The 23,415-nt window shown below is 42.0% G+C and overlaps 1 protein-coding gene across 36 annotated transcripts in view; it reads left to right on the top strand.

Annotated features, from left to right (window-relative positions):
• Positions 1 to 23,415, top strand: part of SOX5 (SRY-box transcription factor 5) — a 1,100,902-nt gene that overhangs the window by 878,448 nt on the left and 199,039 nt on the right. For 32 of the 36 annotated variants that reach the window (XM_070049491.1, XM_051850857.2, XM_070049490.1 and 29 more), the window contains one exon: positions 5,716 to 5,784. In XM_070049491.1, the coding sequence (XP_069905592.1) occupies positions 5,716 to 5,784 (69 nt within the window). Of the gene's footprint in view, positions 1 to 1,867; positions 2,891 to 5,715; positions 5,785 to 23,415 lie in introns of those variants that run through there. The other 4 variants (XM_008259539.4, XM_008259538.4, XM_008259536.4 and 1 more) reach the window with 3 other exon arrangements.

The raw sequence follows: 23,415 nt of genomic DNA, 5'->3' as shown, positions 1-23,415 counted from the left end.
AATGTGATGCCGTGAGTGAGATGTCCCACACTTGACCTCTTTGAACAAGTCACAGTTAAAATGCAGACACACTGAAAACATTGTGTGACATTACAGGTGCATATGAAATATAAATGCATTTTGTGGTCAGACTTTGGCCCCATCCCCAAGGTATCTCGTTATGTATGTGTAAGTATTCTAAAATCTGAAAAACTCTAAAATCACATCACTTCTCATGTCAAGCACCGGAGATAAGGGAAACCCCATAGTGATACTCAAGGCTAATGCTGGTGGCCATGAAAAAAAGTACTGAAAAAGAAACCTGGAAAGTCAAGGCACCATTTTCATGGAGGACTATTTTGAGAACATTTATCGGACGAGTGACATTTGAAACATGATTTGACAAGTAGTCAGGATTCAAGAAGTGAGTGAACGTTCCATTTAAGGGGCAGGAAATTTAACGAGGAGCTTTTTAAAAGAGTGAGAATGTGAATTAGGCAAGGGAAAAACTAGGGGCAGAAGAGAAAGGAATGAACAAGGAGAAGAGTTCTTGTGGTAGAAGATCTGAGAGACACAGACGGAGGCACAGAGGTGAGCCTGGGGAACAGGGAGAGTGAGAATGAATGCCATCGCCCAAGATGGGCAAAGGCCGGGAGGAGGGCAGATTTGGAGAAGGTGGCTTTACCATACTGTAGTGGCGGTATTGTCAGATTGAAAATTGGAGGTGTGTCAGAGACAGATACAAGTACCCATCAACACTTCAGAAGAAAGAGCTTAGCTAAATTTCTTTTCTTTTTTTTTTTTTTTCCGACAGGTAGAGTGGACAGTGAGAGAGAGAGAGAGACAGAGAGAAAGGTCTTCCTTTGCCGATGGTTCACCCTCCATTGGCCCCGCGGCCAACCGGGACAGAATCCGGCGCCACGACCGGGACTAGAACCCGGTGTGCCGGTGCCACAGGCAGAGGATTAGCCTATTGAGCCACGGCGCCAGCCAGCTTAGCTACATTTCTTAGAACCTGTCTACATAGAGATGGTAGTTTAAAACTACCAAATAAAGTAAAATCCATTCGTGCATTCAACAAATGGGAATCTCCTGCTTCTTATATGCCAGGCGCAGTGCTGGCAGCTGAGACCGTCTCAATTAACCAGCAAGACAAAGCCTCTAATTCTTAGTGGAAAGACAGAAATGATGAGCAATGAACGGACACAGTAACAAAATATTATCAGATAGTGATAAGTTAGTCTGAAGAAATGTAAGTAAAGAGTAATAGAAAGGCACTTCAAAAAGTTGATGGAAAATGAAGTTAAAATGTAAGTTTGTGTTCTTGGGGAAAATGTTGAGATCCGTGCATGCAAGGGCTTTTTCCAAAACTTCATGCAAGTTGGGCATTGTGAAAACTGTGTAGGCACAGACTGCACCGCTGCACACTTGTCTTTTAGTTGCAGTTTTGTGTGAACTATTTGAAGTCCCCCATCCAATAAATATCGAGTGGCATGACAAGGCAGTACTTCTTCGATTGGGTGGATTGATAAATCCTTCCACGGCTGTGACAGCTGACCTCAGATCTAAATGACATACAGGCAGCCATCTTCATATCTGAAGCCAGAGTATTTTATGCAGAGGAATGACAGGTTTATAGGGCTCCAATGACAGCAGTGATACCACAAGAAAGTGTAAAGGAACTGAGGGGAGGTCCTTGAGAGATACCAGTGTACAGCTGGCAGAGAGGGGAGAATGAACACATTCAGAGGTAGTTATCTGCAGAAGGAGGGCCAGGAATGCACTGCCATCGGAAAAGATGGCAATTTTAAGAGGTAATAGGAACAACAGAAAAGCAGTTGTTCTAACATCAGATTAATTCCTAAGTCTGTCCTTTCAGTGTTCATTGGTGGCCTTTAGCAAGGCAGCGTCTATGGAAGTGTAGTAGCAGAAATCCATTATTGACAGCAGATGGTTATGCAATAAGACAGTGGGGGTGGTGCTCGTGTCTTCTTCCTTAAAGAAGCTGGTAGTAAGGAGAAGGTAAGACGGAGCGTGTCCTGTGGTCAGCTCACTGCCTCTTTTCCGTGGCCAGGTCCTTTTACCACATGTTCTACTCACTGTCCCCAGTGGGAGCGTCCTTACAAGTTAAGTATTTGTGTGCCTGCCTATCGCTGAAAACCTTCCAGGCAGCTTTCGGAAGATAAACTAGCAGGGTCGAAAGAGGTGAAGAAATATTTAGATTGTACTTGAGGAGCCTCCGATATTCTCATTTCACTGTTCTTCCCCGGGTGGTTCCTCTTTGCTTGAAAGATGATCTTTTTGTTTTTAAAGAATTGCCTCGTCAGGCTCCTTAAAGATAATTTTGCCTGTTATTGGATACATCTCATATTCCTCTTGCTTTACCCCTCTTGATAAGGGAGTTCACAATGCCTACCTGTGACAATGTCAGGGGACACCATGTTTTTCTGTCCCTGACACACCAGGCCTTTAGACATCTGAATTCTAGCGAATCCTAGGAGCCTCTGAGGGAAGGGTGCTGTGGAGAACCCTGCTTAGTTTGTCTTGAGAAACCTAAGCGATCACTAATGGAGAAGATGTTTGTCTTCTTCCTCTTTCACGTTCCGACGCATCCCTGACGACCAGCAAAGAACTCTAGAATGCTTTATTGTCTCAAGGCCTCTGACATTCTCCTTGGAACCTTAGAAACCTCTTTGTTCTTCCTGACTTTCTCTCCTTTGCTGGAGAGATGCCCCCACAATGCTGCCTCCACAGCCTGAAAGAAGAGCCCTCCGGAGACCACAGGTCAGGTTGCTGGAACCCACCCTGCTCTCCCCGCCCATCTACCGTACAGAGCTGGCACACTTCATCTCCACGTTGTGGTCACAGGTCTTTTCAGGATGGGCACTGAATGTTTATTCCTAAAATTCAGGTCAGGTTTACCTTCTCTTGAGAACTTCTTTTTGACCTTTTTCCCAGCACCCCCTCCTCAGTGTGGGAGTTACTCTGTAACTCTCCAGCCCTTACAAATGTGCATAGGCCTGTCTATCAGCCAAGTCTAGCTCCATTCCACTTTCATCTGTTCAACAAGTATCTATTGAGCACCACTTAGTACTAGATCCTATTCTAGTTACTGGGAGTTTAGCAAAGAATGAAACAAACCAAAAAACAAGCAAACAAAAAATCCCCCATGTATCGCATTCTAGTTGATAGAGACTGACAGTAAGTAAACCAATAAACTTTAGAATATGTTGGTCAGTGTGAGGGTGAAAACTAAAGCAAGGAATTGGGGATGTGGGTGACAGGTAGAGAGCTATTCTCTTTAAAAATGGATATTCAGGGGCCGGCGCCAAGGCTCACTTGGTTAATCCTCCACCTGTGGTGCTGACATCCCATTTGGGCGCTGGGTTCTAGTCCCAGTTACTCCTCTTCCAATCCAGCTCTCTGCTGTGGCCCAGGAAGGCAGTGGAGGATGGCCCAAGTGCTTGGGCCCCTGCCCCTGCATGGGAGACCAGGAAGAGCACCTGGCTCCTGGCTTCGGATCAGCGCAGTGCTGGCTGTAGCGACCATCTGGGGAGTGATCCAACGGAAGGAAGACCTTTCTCTCTGTCCTCTCTGTCTCTCTCTCTCTGTCTACCTGTCAAATAAATAAAAGAAAAAAAAAGAAAATGGGTACTCAGAAAAGATGTCACTGTTTACATAATGGTTGAGCAGACTTGCAGAAAGCAAGAGAGTAAGTTATTGACTTTCAAGCCAAAAAGTATTTCCGATGGAGGAGGAAGCAAGTGCAAAGGCCCAGAGGCAGGGATGCAGGCACGTCCTTGGGGGATTTAAGAGACAGGAGAGCCGTGAGGCAAGAGTGGAGTAGCAAGAAGCGATCAGAGAGGTAGTGGGAAACCAGGTCACATTGGCCTGCAGGTACCATGTGGACACTGGTTTTGACTGTGTGAGACAGAAGGGCATAAGTGATAAGTAACTTGGCACAAGTTGTATCTTGATAGGTTCTCTTTGACTGCTGGTTTATAATAGATGGTAGGGAGCAAAGGCAGAAGCTGAACGAACAAATATGAAGTTCTTACAACAATTTTTGTGTCACACAGGTTAAGGCATATATTTGGTATATTTGGTAATGAAAATGATAGTGATTATAACTAGGATCAGAATCAGATCTAGAGCTAATTTATCAAAAGGCCTTAAGTCTCATGAAGTTAGTATGTGCGTCCTCAGGAGGTTTTCTGCTTTCTGTCATATAGTGGAGTGTTTAAAAATTCCTTCTCACCTATTCATTCTTGCATTCTTATCAAATATTCTTTCAGTGTTCCATTTATACCAGTTTTGATGGAATAGAGAGCAAAATATGCAATCTTCTCACCTTCACTGAATTTATGGACTTGTTCTTAAGAGACAGGAACATGATCACTGAACATAAAATAAACAGCAATTAAAAAGTCATAGCATGAAACACAGCATTAAGGAAATGAAGAGGGAGTGATGAGTGCAAACATCCAGGGGGTGATTGTGCAGGAGCTTGATAACACTTCAAATGAGCACACAGAGGGCCAGGTCTTGAGTTAGTTTTGAACCCGTTGAGTTTGAGGTACCTAAGTAAAACTTTGCAAGAAGGAGTCTTTAGCTTAAAGCAAGGTCTGCTTTAGAGAAACAAATTGAGCAGCCCTTGATATATGGAATTACAACACCGGGGAGCAACAGGTGATGGAGAAGGCATAGAGAGGGGAACCAAGAGAAAACTCTGGTGTCATCGCAGCCAAGAGAAAGCTTCTGGGTGTTGAATTCTGATGAGAGGTCCAAAGGCGAAGACTGAAACACTTTGGAATTAGAAAAACGAACGGGCTGGGTGGGCTGTGTAAGAATCATTTTACTTAGGGAAGTGGGAACAGAAACTGCAATGTGTTGAGATATCAGCTGTGAAGGATTTTGTGTGGAGCGAGGTCGAAAATAAGATCAGCATTAGCCATAACAAAACACAACAATACTAAACCTTTACTGAGAAATACGGAATCTCACCATCCTTTGTGCGCTTGTGAGTGCTCCAGTGATGCAGCAGTCTTCGAGTGAGGGCTACAGTGTCACAGGCGGTGCCTTCTTAATGTATCTCCAGGATGAGGGACTTCGGAGCCCCAACACTTCTCACTTAGGTAGATTAGTCGTATTTTCTTAGGCTTTATTTGTTTTAGGCCAAAAGCTACATGGCTGAAGACTGATGTTTGATCCCACTTAAGGATGATTTGCTGATAATTTAGGGACACAGACTTATCCACTTCTGTCATCTTAAACAGTGTCCAATAAGAGTTAGAGAAACAGGCTGGCGCCGCGGCTCACTAGGCTAATCCTCCGCCTTGCGGCGCCGGCACACCGGGTTCTAGTTCCAGTCCCGGTTGCCCCTCTTCCAGGCCAGCTCTCTGCTGTGGCCTGGGAGTGCAGTGGAGGATGGCCCAAGTGCTTGGGCCCTGCACCCCATGGGAGACCAGGAGAAGCACCTGGCTCCTGCCATCAGATCAGCGCGGTGCGCCGGCCGCAGTGGCCATTGGAGGGTGAACCAACAGCAAAGGAAGACGTTTCTCTCTGTCTCTCTCTCACTGTCCACTCTGCCTGTCCAAAAAAAAAAAAAAAAAAAAAAAAAAAAAAAAAAAAAAAAGAGAGAGAGAGAGAAACAGAACATTAGAAATTCCCCCACCCCTACCCCCTGCCCAGGACTGCAATATGCCTTTAAATTTTTCATATGCAATTTCTCCACAGATTGCAAGACAGCAACAACAGCTTCTGCAGCAACAACACAAAATCAATCTGCTTCAGCAACAGATCCAGGTCAGAAATCATCGTTTCAATGTCTTGCAACTTAAAAAAAGTGCATTTTGTTTCTTATTCTAATTTGACCTAACTGAAGTGCCCTTCAATGTAAAAATTACCTTCAGCCTGATTCGTGTTGTGTTGCCTTGTGGGCCATATGGATGTTGCAAAGGAGAGCTGTCTTGTCCCAGGCCCTGTTGCCTTGGGGAGCTTCGATCTAGGCAAACTAACAGTGATTTTCATCTTGTGCTGAGAAAAGATTATTATAGAGAGAAGTTTTATTTTTTCTATGATGTTTATCATGTGCCTGTGAGTGCTCTTAATCAGGTAGGTGCAAGGCACCAAAGTAGGAAAATACAGCCACTTTCCAGTTGGATAAACAGTGCCAAAGAGACCTATGCTATTGTGTGTTCAAGAGCCACGTGCTTATGTGGCAACGTGGATCCTGGGGAAAGTGGTGCTTTGCTGTTCAAGACTACGTAGACCCGTGGTATTTATTGCCCTGGGAAACCAAGTCTGGAGGCTCTGTGGCCACCATACTCTTCTTAGATGGAGATGATAAGGAGAATCAGTTAAAGAAGGAAGGAAGCAGGTGTCTTGGTAAGAAGAGGAACAATCCAGTTGTCAGGGCTGTCCTGTTTGCATCATTGGCCAGCAGCATGAACTGTGAACAATTCTTGGCTTTTCTTACTGAAGATCCCCTTTCTGAAATGCACTTGATTCATTAGAAATTTTATGAGGATCAAAGGAAATAGTGGGTGAACAGCCTTAGCATAGTGCCAAGGCACATAGTAAGTGCTCAGTACATGCTTGCATTGATTATCCAGGAATCTAATTCATGGAATAACAGATACAATCTTAGGTTGTGTCATCCATTTGGGGGTAACTTATAGTTGCATTTCCCCCACGTAAGTAGGTGTTCATGATTTTCCTGATGTTAAATCTAAGAATGGAATGTATTTTATGAAGTACAAATATCATATGTGACAGAAGCAAGTAGCCCAGAATTATTTAATTCTTGTATCAGGTGTGTTTTCTGTGATCGCTGACAAAGTTTCTCCTATTTTATCTCACTGGGCCAGGTACCCTGAGCTGCTTTACTCGGGATGGTGCATCACTACCAGTGTTTGTTTTTTGTTTTGTTCTCCCTGGGGTTTTAATGAGCTGATGGCAGCAGCAGTGGACAGTAGCACATCACTGAGATGCTCTAACCAGGGCCTTTGCCTTCCCTAACTATAATTATGAGCAGCATAGTTCTTTTTCCTTTATTTGTTTTATAAGTGTTTTTGAGAGAGAGCTCCCATCCATTGGTTTGCATCCTAGATGCCCTTCACAGCTGGGGCTGGGCTCAAGCCCAAACTGGGAGCCAGAATCCCAGGCCAGGTCTCCCTTCTGGGTGGAAAGCCCTCAGTTACTTAAATCATCACTACTGCTTCCCAGGCCAGCACTAGCAGGGAGCTGGAGTTGGGAACTGGAGGTAGGCACGAACCCAGGCACTCTGATATGGGATGCAGGTGTGTTCGTCAGTAGGCCAAATGCCTGCCCTGTTGCTCTCGCTCTCATGCTCTCTCTCACACTCTTCTCCCTCCATCCCTTTTTAGATTTATCTATTTGCTTGAAAGGCAGTGTGACGAGGTTGGCGGGGGAGGAGAGAGATCTTTGAACTGCTGGTTCACTCCCCACAAATGCCTGCAACAGCCAGGGCTAGGCCAGGCTACAGCCAGGAGCCAAGGTCTCCCCACGTGGATCTCAAGAACCCACGCCATTGGGTCATCATCTGCTGCCTCCCAGAAGTGTTAATAGGAAGTTGGATTGCAAGCACGTAGTAGCCAAGACTTGAACCAGGCACTCTGCTGTGGGCTGGAGGTATTGCAAGCAGCAGTATAACCTCCAAGCAGCATTTACCCAGTGTGTTATTATCTATCCGCATGTGGAGTGTGATTATTCAATTCACTGCTGTAAAACCCTTCTTTAGACTTCACATTGTTCAGAATACACTGATTTTGAATACAGTTTTAATCAGTGATACCAGGTTACTGCCATTTAAAGTTTTTTTTTAATATTTATTTTATTATTTATTTGAAAGACAGAGTTAGTGAGAGAGGTAGAGAGAGAGAGAGAGTTCTTCCATTCCGCTGGTTCACTCCTCAGATGGCCGAAACAGTTGGAGCTGCGCTGATCTGAAGCCAGGAGCCAGGAGCTTCCTGCAGGTCTCCCAGATGGGTGCAGGAGCCCAAGGACTTGGGCCACCTTCCACTGCTTTCTCGGGCCACAGCAGAGATCTGGATAGGAAGTGCAGCAAATGGGACACAAAGTGGCACCCATATGGGATGTCGGCACTGAAGGCTGGGGCTTTAACCCACTGCGCCACAGTGCCAGCCCCTAAAGTTTTGTTTTTTAAATTACATATGTATTTGAGAGGCAGGGAGACAGGCAGAGAGTGAAGAGAAAGAGAGAGACAGATAGAGAAAGCAAGCAAGCTCCACCATTTACTGGTTCACTCCCCAAACGTCCATAATGGCAAGGATTGGGCTGGACTAAAACTGGGAGCTAGGAGCTCAAACCAGGTTTCCCATGTGGGTGGCAGAAACCCAATTATTTTAACTGTCATTGGTGCATCCCAGGGTCTGCACCTCTGGAAGCTGGGGTTAGTAACCAGAGCTGGATATAAAACTCATGTATTCCTAGGTGAGATGCAGGCTAAATGCTTGTCATTAAAATGTCTTTAATTACTGAAAAATAAGATTAAAATTGTCACAACAATTTCTCTTTGTAATAAGATGTTAAAGCTGTTACAGCAATTTCTTATTGTAAACAAGACACAAATCCTTCATCAGTGATAGGGCAAGTCATTTAATTTCACTGCAGTTTGAAGATGCCAATAATTTTATGTTATTTAAAATTTTTTTATTTTATTTATCTGAAGGACAAAGTGGGAGAAAGAGAGAAATCAATCTTCCATCCACTAGATCACTCCCTAAAAGCTAAGGCTGGGCCGGGACCAGGTGCTCCGTCCAGGTCTCCCGTGTGGATGGCAGGAATCCAGGGACTTGGACCATTATCTGATGCCTCCCAGGCACTTTAGCAGGAAGCTTAGATCAGAAGCTAAGGCAGAAGTACATCCCAGGCACTTCCATGTGGGATGCTAGTGTCCCAAGTGGCATCTTAATTTGCTGTGCACCAATATCTGCTCGCCGAAAAATTTTCATTTCTTGTAATTTTTATGAGACTGACAAGTCTTGTTAAACAGAATTGCAAAAATCTGTCTTAATCCATGTTATCAATTAGATTAGTCAAACCTTCAGCACTTTTTTGGGAATTATTTCATAATTTGACCACCATATTCTCCAGATAGATTTTAATAATTCTTTTTTAAAAAAATTTTAATCTCAGAAGCACAGATAAAGAGAAACATAAATAGAGCTCCCATTTGCTCCAGCATTCCTCAAATGCCCATAGCGGCTGGGGCTGGACCAGACAAAATCTGGAAGTCAGAACAGAATTCAGGTATCCCACGTGCGTGGTAGGATCACAGTTCCTGAGTCGTCACCACTGCTTCCCATGGTCCACATTAGCAGGAAGCTGAAGTCAGGAGCCAGAGCTGGGTACTGAACCTAGGATATCGCACTGTAGGTCACAGACATCTTAACCACTACACGTGTAGCACAGGGTTGGGGAACATCTGGCCCTACCAAGGCTACCACAAGTGGAATTGGAAATCCAATAAATCGAGAGCAGGCCAATTTTCAAGTTGGTAATTTTGTATGGCCCGCAGATGATGTTATAAATATCCAAATGGCCCTTGGCAGAATAAAGGTTCCCTACCCCTGCAGCACTGCTGGAATGGAAAGCACTTGAAAGATCACCTGTCCTACAAGTGACGTCTGCAGAAACTATTCAAGAGAGCAAAGGCCAGATTTAATGATTTACCCAAGATCACATGACTAGTTGCTAGTAGAACTAGGATCAGAACCAAAGTTTAGTGACTGTGAAAAGAACTTGTGTGAAGTATGAAAATTTTAAAAGCTTAGGAATTTTGTTTTATTGGAGTATTGGGCTTTTAGCAGTGCAGGCTTAGTGGCACAACAGGTTAAGCCACCCTTGGGGATGCCTGAATCCCTTTTAGAGTGCTGGTTCATGTCCCGGATACCCGACTTTGATCCAGCTCCCTGCTCCTGGGCTTGGGAGGCAGCCAGTGATGGTTCAAATACTTGAGCCCCTGCAACCCATGTGGGAGATCTGGATGGGGTTCCTGGCTCCTGGCTTTTGCCTGGCCCAGCCCCAGTCGCATCATGCATGTATTTGTCCCCTTTTCTAGGGATAGTGCAGATACATGAAACTGATGGAGTTAAAACCCATGGTTTGATGGTTATTATCATTATTAAGAACAAAAATATCTGGGAAGTAGGAAACGTCAGGCAACAAATGATAGGTAGCGAGGAAGACTTGGCTATCTGAAAGGAGTTCATTTTCACAGCTTCTAGTATCTTCATTCACTAAAACAGTCCCAAAATGTAAGTTGCAAGTTGTTAATTTGGAATACTATTAAAAAATCTTTTTAATAGGAAAGTCACAATATATTTGAGTTATTTAATGTCTGAGGTTATTTAAGCAGTTATGGGAAGCATTGATGGAGTGGCATGTGTAGGAATGGAAAATTTTTACTGTCAGGCAGACTCCGGCTTTCCCCACATAAATCCTTACTATGTTTCTTTTTAGAATGCGTTCTGTCCCCTTCTCTCCTTCTTCCCACTTCTTCCTTTCTCTTAGAAACACAGAATAGGAAGGAAAAAAGTAAAAATAGAATCTGCTAGAGTAGAAGGTAAGTCAATTTTCTAACAAATATTAATATAAAATTTTAAAATAAAAAAATGCATGGAGAGGACTTTTGGTACAATGGTTAAGTCAGTGTGTGGGATGCTTGCCGTCCCATGTCAGAGTCCCTAGTTGGAGACCAGGCTACTCCAAATCTAATCCAGGTTTCTGCTAATACACACCCTGGCAGGCTGCAGGTGATGGCTCAAGTAGTTGGGTCCCTGCCACCCATGTGAAATACCCACATGTAGCACCAGGAGGCAGCTTCAGCCTGGCCCAGCCTTGGATGTTGGGGCATTTGGAGAACTCTGTCTGTCTCTCTGTTTCTCTGCCTTTGAAAAAAAAAATTTAAAAAAAAAAAGTGCTTGCGCAATCAAATGCTCACATGAGAATTTACCATAGATTAAGCTGTACTTGATAGTGGAAAGTAGTCATCTGGTCTTTTGATCTGTTTGTTCTCTTTTCTTTCTTAAATACGAAGCTAGACATACCAACATACCAGCTTCCGCTGTTAGTCCTGACTGTATCGCTCAGATGTTTAGTGCCACTGTGGCTCTGAATCTTCATAGACTAGGAAACTGTTGTGTTAAATAATCCTGTTAAGATTGCCTTTAAAATGTTTGTTTCAGTGATAAACACAAAAGAAATTCACTTGGTCTGAAGGTTTGTAGAGGTATACAGTACATTAGATGGGTTAGACCAGATCAGTCTATATTTCAGATTAGACTGACAGGTTAATAGTTAGAGTAGGACACATTTTCATACAGCGTGCATATGTTAAATGGTAGCAGATATTCCCCAAACATCTCCCCCATGCGTTTAGTGAAATTTTCCTAAAAGGGGAATTAATGTAGATATTTTATTCCATTTCAGTTACACATCTTTCAGTTTAAAAAGTGTGGCCATGTTTGTACATTTGTGTGTATTCACATTTATATTTCTAATAAGCCGGGTTTTTTAAAATCTCTCTTGGCCACTTAGTACTGTCTTTTCTCAACCCTGATGAAAAGAGCAGTGGTAGGTGTTACTCTAGTATTATTTATTCAAAGAGAAGATGCTTTAAGAATTTGTAAATGAGCCAGTTTTATTCAATCAGTTAGGATCTGTTCTTCATGAACTGTTCTTGCTTCCTTAAAAAGTAACCTTAGATCTAAAATCACATAACTCTCATTTGATTGAAAACTCGGTCTGTATTTCTTCCTTATGAAGGCTTCACAGGATTTCCGTCTTCTACCACATCTATTTACATAATTCATTAGAATTAAAAACAGAAGAAAGTTTTCTGTTACTCTTTATAATATCATGTTAGTTTGCAAATAAAATCATATCATAGTACTGAAGCATCCATTTTCTTTCAAGAACATGTCTATTTCTTTTTTTTTTTAAAAGACTTATTTATTAATTTGAAAGGCAGAGTTACAGAGAGGCAGGGAGAGAGAGACAGAGAGAGGTCTTCCATCTGCTGGATCACTCCACAGATGGCCACAACGGCTGGGGCTGGGCCGCTCTGAAGCCAGGAGCCATAAGCTTCTTCCTGGTCTCTCACTTGGGTACAAGGGACCAAGGAGTAGGGCCATCTTCCACTGCTTTCCCAGGCCACAACAGAGAGCTGGATGGGAAGTGGAGCAGCTGGGACTCAAATCAGTGCCCACAGGGGATGCCAGCACAGCGCATGGCAGCTTTACCTGCTATGCCACAGCACTGGCCTGGAACATGTCCATTTCTTTATCAGAGTCTTCATTTTAGAAATACTAAGAATTAAGTCTTGCATTTGTTTTATATATCAATATTTTTCTGATAGTTTTGCTTATTGAGGTTAAAAGATAGAACCTTTCTGAGTTTCAACTTGCTGTAATTAGCTAACTTTCAGCGTGCATTACTACATGAGGTAAAATTTTTCATAAAGAACTCCCTTCTGGATTTCTTTAGGAGAGTCATTTTTTTCTCCCTTACTCTGTCAAATATTCAACAGTGCCCATCTTTTAGCAGTTTTGTTTCCTGAGTTTTTTACATTAAAATAACCTCTTTCTGATATTGATAGTTGGATAATTTGTGTTTCCAAGAATGAACTGAGTTCCGTGGTTCCTCCTGACCTGATTCCTGTTACTAAAACCTTTTACAGTGAGAGAATGAGTGACCTCTAATGAGTGACCTCTATTCACCCTCCATTATGGTAGCAAAGTGAGTGTTCCTGGACACCCACATTCCCATTGACCTTGAAGCTTCAATGGGACAGTCTCAAAGCTAAAGCTTTGGGCGTGTGTTTGAGACCCATGTCCTACTTTTACATTTCTTACCATTTCTCAGTAATAGTTAATGGACTAATAAGGCTAACCCAACAGTATTCTCTAGTATGAAATCCAGTGAAGGTATGTTTAAGGGGAACTTCAAAGATACTGTGCTTCTTTTCAACTGTGTGTCCATCTTGATTCCAATTTTGAGAGAGCAGTTGTTGAACTTTCCTGAGAGATTCCAACGATTTGTTGCATTTCCCTCTGCGATTAACTTTTCTGACTATTGTTCATTGTGCTCTCTTGAGGCAAGAATTATTTAATAACCCCCTATCATTGTTTCTGATTCGTAAGATAAGCTTGTGCATGTTCCGTGATAGCTCTGGTTCACCAGCTCTGTCTGGAACTAAGGGTAGAATGAAGAAACAGTTCAGTTCCTGTATTGTCTTAGAGAGTATGAATCCTCTGAGAGCATATAGGAAAAAACTTGGTTCATTAAATGATAGATTATATGTATCTGTATGAAATACAATTTAAATTGTATTGGTTTTTTTTTAATTGAAGTAGGGTTTTGAATTAAACATACCGAATTCAGTCTTCGCCTCTTCACACCCACTGTGCTGGGTAAACTTGGAAAGATTATTTATTCCTTCTGAGTTTCATTTTTCCTATTGATAAAATGGGCTTTATAATACATGACTCAGGCCTGGGTACTCGGAGAATTAAGTAGGATTGTACATAATACTAAGTATTTTTACCTAAATCATTACAGAGGGAAAAAAAAAAAAAACCTGTATTTCCAGTTGGGTGCAATTTGATGAATATTTTCAGACAGAAGAGGATTTTCTAGGGTGAAAAAAGAATATAATGTACATACCAGTAGTCACCAAAAACTCTTGAGTTCGGTTTCCAAATTTCTATGATTTTAGGAGTACAAGGGGCTGTTAGAAAACCTTTATGTAGTCCTATCTCTCCTTTTAATATTTGTAAACTGAAACCATGTAAGCTTAGAAGATTTTCCGAATGTCACGTAAGTTGTTGCTCGTAGAGCGGTGGCTGGGTTCCAAGTTTCCTGAGTTTCGGCCCAGGTCATTTTTATTTCACCGATATTCTACCATTTAAGGCTTAGTGGCCTGAAGTTTTAAAATGAGTTTTCTTTCCCTGGGAACTTATTTCCTCAAAGTGAAAATACAACTTGACTCATATACAATTGAATGATTAAGTTACAGTCATGCGCCACCCCCCCCCCCCCCCCCCCCCCAGTTTGTGACAAAGGTTCATTTTATTGGAGCCAAAGTTCTCTGAGCTCATTAGGGCTTTGGTAATTCTCAATAATTGATTACATGGGAAGAAATCCATTGAAATAGTGTATTGAAAACGTAATCATGTTAAAGGTGACATAATAGTACCTGACTGATTGCTGACCTATGATTTCTTTCTCTGAATGTGCCAAGGTGGGAGCATTTTACAGCCTGGCTAAGACCCCACACATGTGCATGAACACAAAGAGATTACAAAGTAACCTTGTCTCTTTGGGAGACTGGAAATGCCAAGAATAAGCAAGGTGCAATTAAGGTAGCATTTCAACCTGAGAAGGAAATGCATTAACTCCTTACATTCCAACTAACCTTTTCCTGTGGAAATAAGTGTAAAATAAATATAAAACAAATACACCATAAGTGGCCAGGTTACCACTTCTAGGCATTCAGAGGAAACAGATTGGTTTTTAAAAGTGTGTTGAAGGGTGACTTGTCCCTCTCTTTCTGCTTTCTGGAAACAGAACGTCCCTTGGAAAAGACGCGTGGTGTGTCGTCCTAAAGGCCCAGCCCGGAGACTGAGGCAGCTCTCTTTTATTCCCAAGGAGCCCCTTGGAAGAGCTTTCAGAATTCTTTTTCTTCTTTTTAAAAAATACGTCTGCTGGTGATTACCTAGTGATAAAATTCCACTCATTCCTAACATTTCTCTGTCTAGGTGAACCCAGCTCTGTGGACAGAGAATACAGATAGGTCGATGCGTATGTTTTTGTTCTTCTTGGTGTTACACATGCTAGGTGGCTAAAGAATACAAGAAAATGCTGAGGGCTGCCATTCTGAGCCCAGTCCTCTCAAAGAGTACTTCAGAAAGTTCATGGAGGAAGGGAATTAGAAGATAAGCTTATTGAAAGCGGGCATTGAGCCAAGCGCTTAGGAAACATGTGTCCCACATCTGGATTCTTTACCAGATCCAGCTCTTTACTCTTTAAGTTCTTGTCAGTGCAGGCCCAGGAAGGCAGCAGTGACAGCAGTGCAGGCTCAAGTAACTGGGTTCCTGCTACCCACGTGGAAGAGGCACACTAAGTTCTTCACTCCTGGCTTTGGTCCAGCCCAACCTTGGCTGTGCTGGGCATTTAGGCAGCGAACCAGTGAATGGGACCTTTGTCCCTGTCTGTATTTTAGTCATGCTTTCTCCCCGTCTTCATCTCTCTCAGAAAACAAAAGGGGTGAGCATTTGGCACAGTGGTTAAGGTGCCACAGGGGATGCCTACATCTCGGATTTAAGTGCCTGGTTTTGAGTCTCAGCTCCTCCACTTCTGATCCAGCCTCCTCCTAATGTGCACCCTGGGAGGCAGCAGGTGATGGCTCAAATACTTTGATCCCCACCATCCATTTGGGAGACCCCGATGGGGTTCCAGGCTCCTGGCTTCAACTTGGCCCAGCCCTGGCTGTTGTGGGTATTTGGGGAATGGTCCCAGGAATGGAAGCTCTCTCTCAAACAGTCTGTCTTTCTCTCTATTTGTCTGACTTTCAAATAAAATTAAAATAAATTAATTAAAAAACAGAAGTGAAGGGCAAGTTTATTTTATTATAAGACATTTCTGAAATCCATACATAGCATTTTCATTGTTTTCATCATTTCCATGAGATTAGTGAAGACTCATCATTATCATTACTCAGAACAAACTCCTCTAGAAATTTCAAAGTGTTCATTTTTTAATAGACCTCCAAGCATTTATTTCTGTGTCCAGATATATAATTGTAGCACTGTTTTTGACTTTACTTTAAATATTATTAGCTTTTTATTTATTTTTCAGATTTTATTTATTTGAGAGGTAGAGTTACAGACAGAGACAGGGAGAGAGAGAGACAAAGGTCTTCCATCTGCTGGTTCACTCCCAAAATGACCACAGGAGCCAGAGCTGAGCTGATCTGAAGCCAGGAGCCAGGAGCCTCCTCTGGGTCTGCCACATGGGTGCAGGGGCCCAAGCACTTGAGCCATCCTCCACTACTTTCCCAGGCCATAGCAGAGAGCTGGATCAGAAGAGTGGCCAGGACTAGAACCAGTGCCCATATGGGGTGCTGGCGCTCTAGGCAGAGGATTAACACACTGAACCACAGCTCTGGCCCCTAAATGTCATTAACTTTTATTTATTTATTTATTTATTGGCAGGCAGAGTTAGAGAGAGAGACAGAGAAAGGTCTTCCTTTTCCGTTGGTTCACTCCCCAGATGGCCAGTACGACCGGTGCACTGCGCCAATCCGAAGCCAGGAGCCAGGTGCTTCCTCCTGGTCTCCCATGTGGGTGCAAGGCCCAAGCACTTGGGCCATCCTCCACTGCCTTCCCGGGTCACAGCAGAGAACTGGACTGGAAGAGGAGCAACGGGGACAGAATCCGGTGCCCCAACCGGGACTAGAACCTGGGATTAGCCAAGTGAGCCAAGCGCTGGCCAATATCATTAACTTTCAAACATGCATATTTACACAATGAGTTCATTCATTGCCATTCCAGAATCTTCTCCTATTCCCTCTGTATCCCCAACAATATAGGTATATGTCATTTAAATTCTTTTAGTAGGTACTTTAAAACATTGATTTACCTACAACTCTTTTCCTGGGCAACTGAGTATGCATAGTAGTTTTTTTTTTTTTTAATAGAAAACTTTTATTTAATAAATATAATTTTCATAAGTACAACTTTTGGATTATGGCAGTTCTTCCCCCCCATATCTGCCCTCCCACCCCCAAAGCATAGAAGCTTTTGACCCATGCTTTTTTTGGGTCGGGTCTTACTGCCCATTTCTGTTTCCTAAATGTTAAATGTAGATATAGAATATATTATATATTATATATATTCCTAAGTATATTTTATATATACATGTGTATGTGTGGGTGTGGGTGTCCATGCACATCCATAGAGACACACTAACCTATTGTGCTTTACCTATTGGTTAATGTAAAAGATGAAAATGAATACAAGGTGTTCATATTTAAATATCAACGTGAATAGCGTTTTCTTGATGGTCTGGTAGGATACCTCATAGTTCATTTCTTTGTAGCTTTGTGCTTTCATAGGGCTGCCATTTGCCTTTTTCTTTTTTTTCTCATGGAATTGACCTTAGCTTTGTAAGTCATTCCTGACACTTAAGAACAAATCAAATCACTGGAATCCCCTGTTTTTTGATATCTATTTCCTTGCCCTCTTACCTCCTGCTTTTTCATGAGTTTATCAAACAATAATTGTTAATATTTATATAGAATTTTAACTGCTCTATGATCTTGATTTTTAAACTTTTTACTATCATTATTGAGACTGTAGTTGAAATAACAAAATCTGCATTGCTTTTAAGTTGATGACAATAGTGCAGTGATGTTGACAACAGTGTTTGGAAATGGTAATCCTGGTTTCGTAATTCATCCTGACTTGGGCTCCTTACTAAAAACATAAAAATGCATTTTGTGCCAGGAAATTCTCATGTTCTTTCATTTTTATGTGGCATCTCAAGCTATCTCTGTTTTCGTATTTCTTTTCTCCATTCTGATACCATTTCTTCGTGTCTTCTTTCTTCAGTCTTTGCAGGGTGACTTCTGAAGTGAATGCTTCATTTAATCCCTCTGGATGTTTGTTTATTCTGTAGTGCATTTTGCTATGATCTACGTAAGAGAGGGCTGCCCGTGAACTGAAATTGCAGAGCCATAGAACCGGTGGACTCAGCAGTGGGAACGTTTTATCCAAATCTGCCATGTGTCTGGAGCAGCTGTTTTTTCACAAGTTGTAAATGTGGCCGTCCTGGAATCACGGAGTCTGGCCTAGAAAGCAGACTGACAGCACTTTTCCCAGGGCTTCTCAACCTTTGCCCAAAGGAAATTACCTGTAGACAGTGTGGAACACGGTTCCTCCCTGTGGCTGTGCAGCCCCTGTCCTATCAGTTAGCAAAACAGAGTCCACTGGTGCTTAGATAAGACCTTGGGAACAGAGTTTGCAAATAGCGGGAAGACACAAAACAAAGCGAGTCAGGAACAACAGAAAGATTTGGGGGAATTTAGAATAGAAGTCAATATGTTAGTCTAAAATGAACCACTTTTAATTTCAACTTAATTTACACATTGATGGGGTAAGATAAATATTGGAGGTACTCAGATGTTTGATAGACATCGAAGAAATAGCTAACCAACATTCTTTAGTGCTATATCTGATTTATAACCTCATCAACCTGTTGAAGATTTATAAATCTACTTTAAAGATAAGTAGTTCTAGTACCTGATTCCTTTTATTTTACAAATTATTAATCTCAGTCAAGATTTCCAGACCATGAACTGTTTAGTTATATAATTTATGTCAGCTTTGAATATTTATATTTGTAATTTTGTGACCTGGCATCCCAAACATTGAGAAACAAACATGAGTGTGATCGCCTTGTGTGTACTGGTGAGCAGAAGGAGCTGCCCGTTACTTACTGAGCGCTTGGCCTTCGCAGATGGTGTCCCACATACTCAGCACATGAGTCCAGGCAGGTAACGATGTCCTCTCCACTCCAGGCGTGGTGGAGCTGAGGACTGTGTGATTCCCAGACCCTGACAATGGAGTACTTTGTAACTGGAAATGTGCCGTCTCCTGCTCTCATCTTACTAGTACAGTAATAAGTGTTGGATGTCATATGATCACTGGAAAATGAGAGTAACTGATCCTATCAAACTGAGTTAGATCTATCATTATGGCAAGTGTAAGAGGGATTTTCTTAAAGTAATTTAGTTTGACTTTCTGCAGTAAAGGAGGTGAGAGATCACCCTTTCTTAAGTGTGGAGAATGCATATTTATAAATAAGGAAATGAAGTATCCCATATTAGCAAACATGGGAATGTTCACTTGCAAATGCTAAGAAAACCCACGTAGCATGCAATGTTTGTAAAAGATAGTAAATCTTTAAAAAGACTTAATTTATGTTGACATTATTTTTATACTCAAATAGAAAATTGGAGGAGGTAAACTAGATTTCGTAATCTAAACTTGTGTTTAGCTAAAAGATGTAAACTAATGAGCTACTTGTAATATGCATTTAATTACAGATTTATAATAATATGTAAATTTCTATATATTGGGTGTGAAGTATATATGTGTTCGCACACACACAAGTTTGTGGATGCAGTTTTGTATAATTTACTTTCCTTTACCCTTTCTGTTTATTACCAAAATAGATGTACTTAATTTTTTTCTTTTCCCATAATCACTGTTTAGTTTCAAATATATTTAGGGAAAATTTTTAAAAATGTATTTGTTTGAGATGCAGGGAATAGGAGAGCTCCCATCTGTGGGCTCACTTCCCCCGTGCCCTCAGTGGCTGCGACTAGACCTGGCTGAAACAGAGCCAGGCACTCATTGCCTCCCAGGGTCTGCATTAGCAGGAAGCAAGAGCTGGGAGCTAGAGCCAGGCAATGATTTTTTTTTTTTAAAAAAAGGTTTTATTGATTTATATGAGAGGTAGAATTATAGACAGAGAGAGATGGAGAGACAGAGAGAAAGGTCTTCTATCCACTGGTTCACTCTCCCAATCAGACACATTGGCCAGAGCTGAGCCAATCTAAAGCCAGGAGGCAGGCGCTTCTTCCAGGTCTCCCATGTGGGTGCAGAGGCCCAAGTACTTGGGCCATCTTCCACTGCTTTCCCACGCGCTACAGACAGAGGCTTAGCCTACTATGCTACAGTGCATACTATGCCACAGCTGGCCCCGGATGTAGATATCTTAACATGTGTCTTAACCATTAGAGTAAGCGCTCGCTCCTTGAATCCATGTTTTATTTGCTCTCTACTTCATATTCCTTTCATGGCTCTGCCAGTACCCATGTCTGTCCTGCTGTGGGACCACGTGGTCGATAGCCAGGGCTGGTTTCCCTTACCTGTTACTTTTCTTTTCTCCCTCCCCAGAGTTGTTTCTCTAACTTTTCCTCTCTTTGTTCTCGTTATTTAATTAGATTTTGTGTGTCCATAGAATAAAAAAGTTGGCCACTGATAAACTGAGTCTGAAAGATTGAGGTTTGTTTTCCTTTTTTAAAACAATTCCATTTCTGGAGGGTGATTGAGGAGAGAGAGAGCTAAAGAAAACAGAAGTGGGCTCAAATGGAGGTGTCGCGTAGTGTTAGTATGAGCCATTATTGCAGTATTTCCACGATCGAGGGTGTGTTGTCACAAGCACCCGTGTCATACAGTCAAAAAAAGAGGAGGGAGAGGGCTGCCTTAAGGTAAATCAAGAGATAACAATAAAATTTTTCTGTTGCCTGGTGGAGGTGTTTAGGATGTGTTTTCTTTATATCTTCATCCGCCCCTAATTGAGGATGCTTTAAAATTGAATGACTAGCAGTCAAAACGTGTTTGCTTCAAGCTGAGAAGAAAAATGCTGGTGTCTCCGCTTCCAAACTGATTGCGCTTTGTACACAACTGACAGCTACAGTCACTTTGAGTGACTGATAAGTGGGGAGCTTTGCCACTTACCAAGGAATGCAAGCTGAAAAGAAAGGACGGGAGCCGGCGAGATGCTTTGGCATGTTCCAAATAACATCTTACATCAGTCAGACTCCCAGGCACTCTAAGACATTTTAAAATGAAGTAATGTATACAGAAATGTGTGTGTGTGAGTGTGTGTGTGTGTGTGTGTGTGTGGAGAGGGACAAAAATTCCACCGCAAAGAGCTGCCAAGAGGTGAAAGAAACAGCATAGTTGCTAAGGTCACAATTTGTGAAACGACTCAGTGGTTAAATCATTTCCACACGTGCGTGGTGCCGCTGGCCCTGGGTCTGAAATACCCGAATGTGATTCCAGATCGCTGGAATCATCTGTTGGAAGCAGCTGGCTTTGTCCTAACGGATGCCTCGAAGCACCTGAATAATAAAAATGTCATCCACTTAGATGTAATTTTTGCCCCGAGAAAGTATCTCAATTCACATTGTCTGCGTTCCTTTCTTATGTAAATATGTAATGTTTACAGTGTACATTTAAAAATGTTCTGCTCTAACTGAAGCAGCATAGTTATATCATAAAATAGTGTAGAGATATGTTCTTCTGTTAATTTTAGAGATGGCTTTGAGATGATTCCATTGAAAGAGTAGACAGATTCCCTGTAGAGTAAGTTCCACAAATAGGAAATGTCTGAAAATAACATTTTTTTAAATAGTCAATAATCAGGGTTATGCGTGCAGTTCATGTAAATGTGCTAAATTATTTAGGACTTGATATATCAAGTGTCTTGTCTGTGTGTGCACAAGTTCTGCCTCCTTCGTGTAGACTCTTAATAACAAGGATGTGCTATACCTTGATGATGTTAACCCTCTGCAATCCCTGTGTTGTATATATCATTTTAAATATTACTCAAGGTTTGAAATGTCATGTATGTCATAAGCACACATTCAGGAACATAGTGACACTTTCCATCTTACACTTCCCCCCTCCCCACCATGCTTCTACCCTTCCTTCTCCTCCCTCTCCTATTCCCACTCTTATTTTTACATGTACTTGTGTTAATCAGACAATTTGTTTCAATTTTAGGTTTGGAGATCTGGTCATAAGGTCATATATACAGTGAATTTAAAAAAAAGTTATTTTTCTGAAAGGCAGAGTAGCAGAGGCAGGAGGAGAGACAGGAAGAGAGAAAGGGAGAGCTTCCTTCTGCTGGTTCATTTCCCAGGCAGTGGCAGTGGCCAGGCCTGGGCCAGGCTGAAGCCAGAAGCCAGGAATTCCTTCTTTGCCTCCCACGTGAGTAGCAGGGACCCAAGTAGTTGAGCCATCTGCCACTGCTTTCCCACACGTGGTGGCAAGGAGCTGGATCAGAAGTGGACCAGCCGGCACATATGGGATGCAGGCGTACAGGTGGCAGCTTAACCTGTACTTAACAACACTGGCCCCATAGCTAATTCTTTAAGCTTTCTTAGCTTGACCCTGTGTCCTGGTAGTTCAGATTTCATTTTTTTCACTCTTCCCAATTGCTGGAGGGTAGAAGACTACTAATGTTTATAATATTTAAAATCTTTCAGTGTACTTAAAGGCAATGTTTTTTAAAGATTTATTTATTTTAAAGGCAGAGTTACAGAGAGGCAGAGGCAGAGAGAGATCTTCCATCTGCTGGTTCACTCCCCAAATGGCCACAATGGCCAGAAGTGGGACCATCTGAAGCCATGAGCCAAGAGCTTCTTCCCTGTCTCCCACGCAGGTATAGAGGCCCAAGCACTTGGGCCATCTTCTGCTGCTTTCCCAGGCCAGAGTAGAGAGCTGTACAGGAAGTGGAGCATCCTGGTCTCAAACCGGCACCCCTAAGGGATGCTGGCACTGCAGGCTGCGGCTTAACCCACTGAGCCACAGCACCGGCAAAGGCAGTTTTTTGAGTGAGCAAAAAGAAGACTGGTAGGACAGCATGGGGGCACTCAGCAGTCTATGAGTTGTTAACAGTCGTCCGTGTGAAAAGGAACAGATGAAACTCAGATTAATTCAGCTGGCATTCCCTGACACTGGGAGACTGGCTTGGTGGAGGAAGCACTGACAACACTTTGGGTGCTACTGAATTCAAACTTTCAGATTAAGAAAATTACTTAAGCATAAAAAATACTTAGTGGAAAGTTAATCTTATTATACAATAAACAAAGTCTGACATTGTAAAAATTAAAAGAGTAAGAAAGCAAGGAGGAGGGATGATGGGAGGGAGAGAAAAGTGGGAAGAATCCCTGTGCTTCTAAGCCTGTATATATGAAATAGGTGACATTTGTTCACCTTATATAAATTTTAAAAGATCCCTGTTATACATGAATTTCAAAATTTTCTACCAAAATAAAGCTTATCTTTTCCACAAAAAATAAAATAAGAATGAATTAAAGATATATGTACTTGAGAGATAAACTGGTCCAGCTTTTCTTCTTCTGTTGAAGAAGAATATGTTGTCCCGTAGTAAGAGCCTTGCCCGAATCCCATATCCAAACAGGTGTAGCCCCTGTTCTGGTGAGTCACAGGAAATACAATGAATTGTAGGTGCTTGTGAGCACCAGATGAGTATGAATTCTCCACAGTCTCTCTAGTCCGCTTCACTTTGGCATTTGAAGCAAATACTAAATCTGCGAAAGAAATTTGGAAATAATATTTTAATGTTTCTGTAAAATTTCTGAATGATACCACATTTAGAGAACAGGTAGGGAATCTTAAATTTGGCTAATTAAAGCTATCAGTAGTTAATTTTAGTTGGTGTATCTATAAAACTTTCCTAACAACATATATTTTATTGATTCAGGATGATTCTATGTTTTTATTTAAAAGATCACTATTACAGGGAGTTAGTAACTCTGACCCATTTTACATCAAAATTTTTAACATCATA

The sequence above is a fragment of the Oryctolagus cuniculus genome, chromosome 9 (assembly GCF_964237555.1).
Source record: "Oryctolagus cuniculus chromosome 9, mOryCun1.1, whole genome shotgun sequence".
Classification (NCBI taxonomy): Eukaryota; Metazoa; Chordata; class Mammalia; order Lagomorpha; family Leporidae; genus Oryctolagus; species Oryctolagus cuniculus.
The sequence above is the reverse complement of the archived record's forward strand: the minus strand, read 5'-3'. Positions and strand labels throughout refer to the sequence as shown.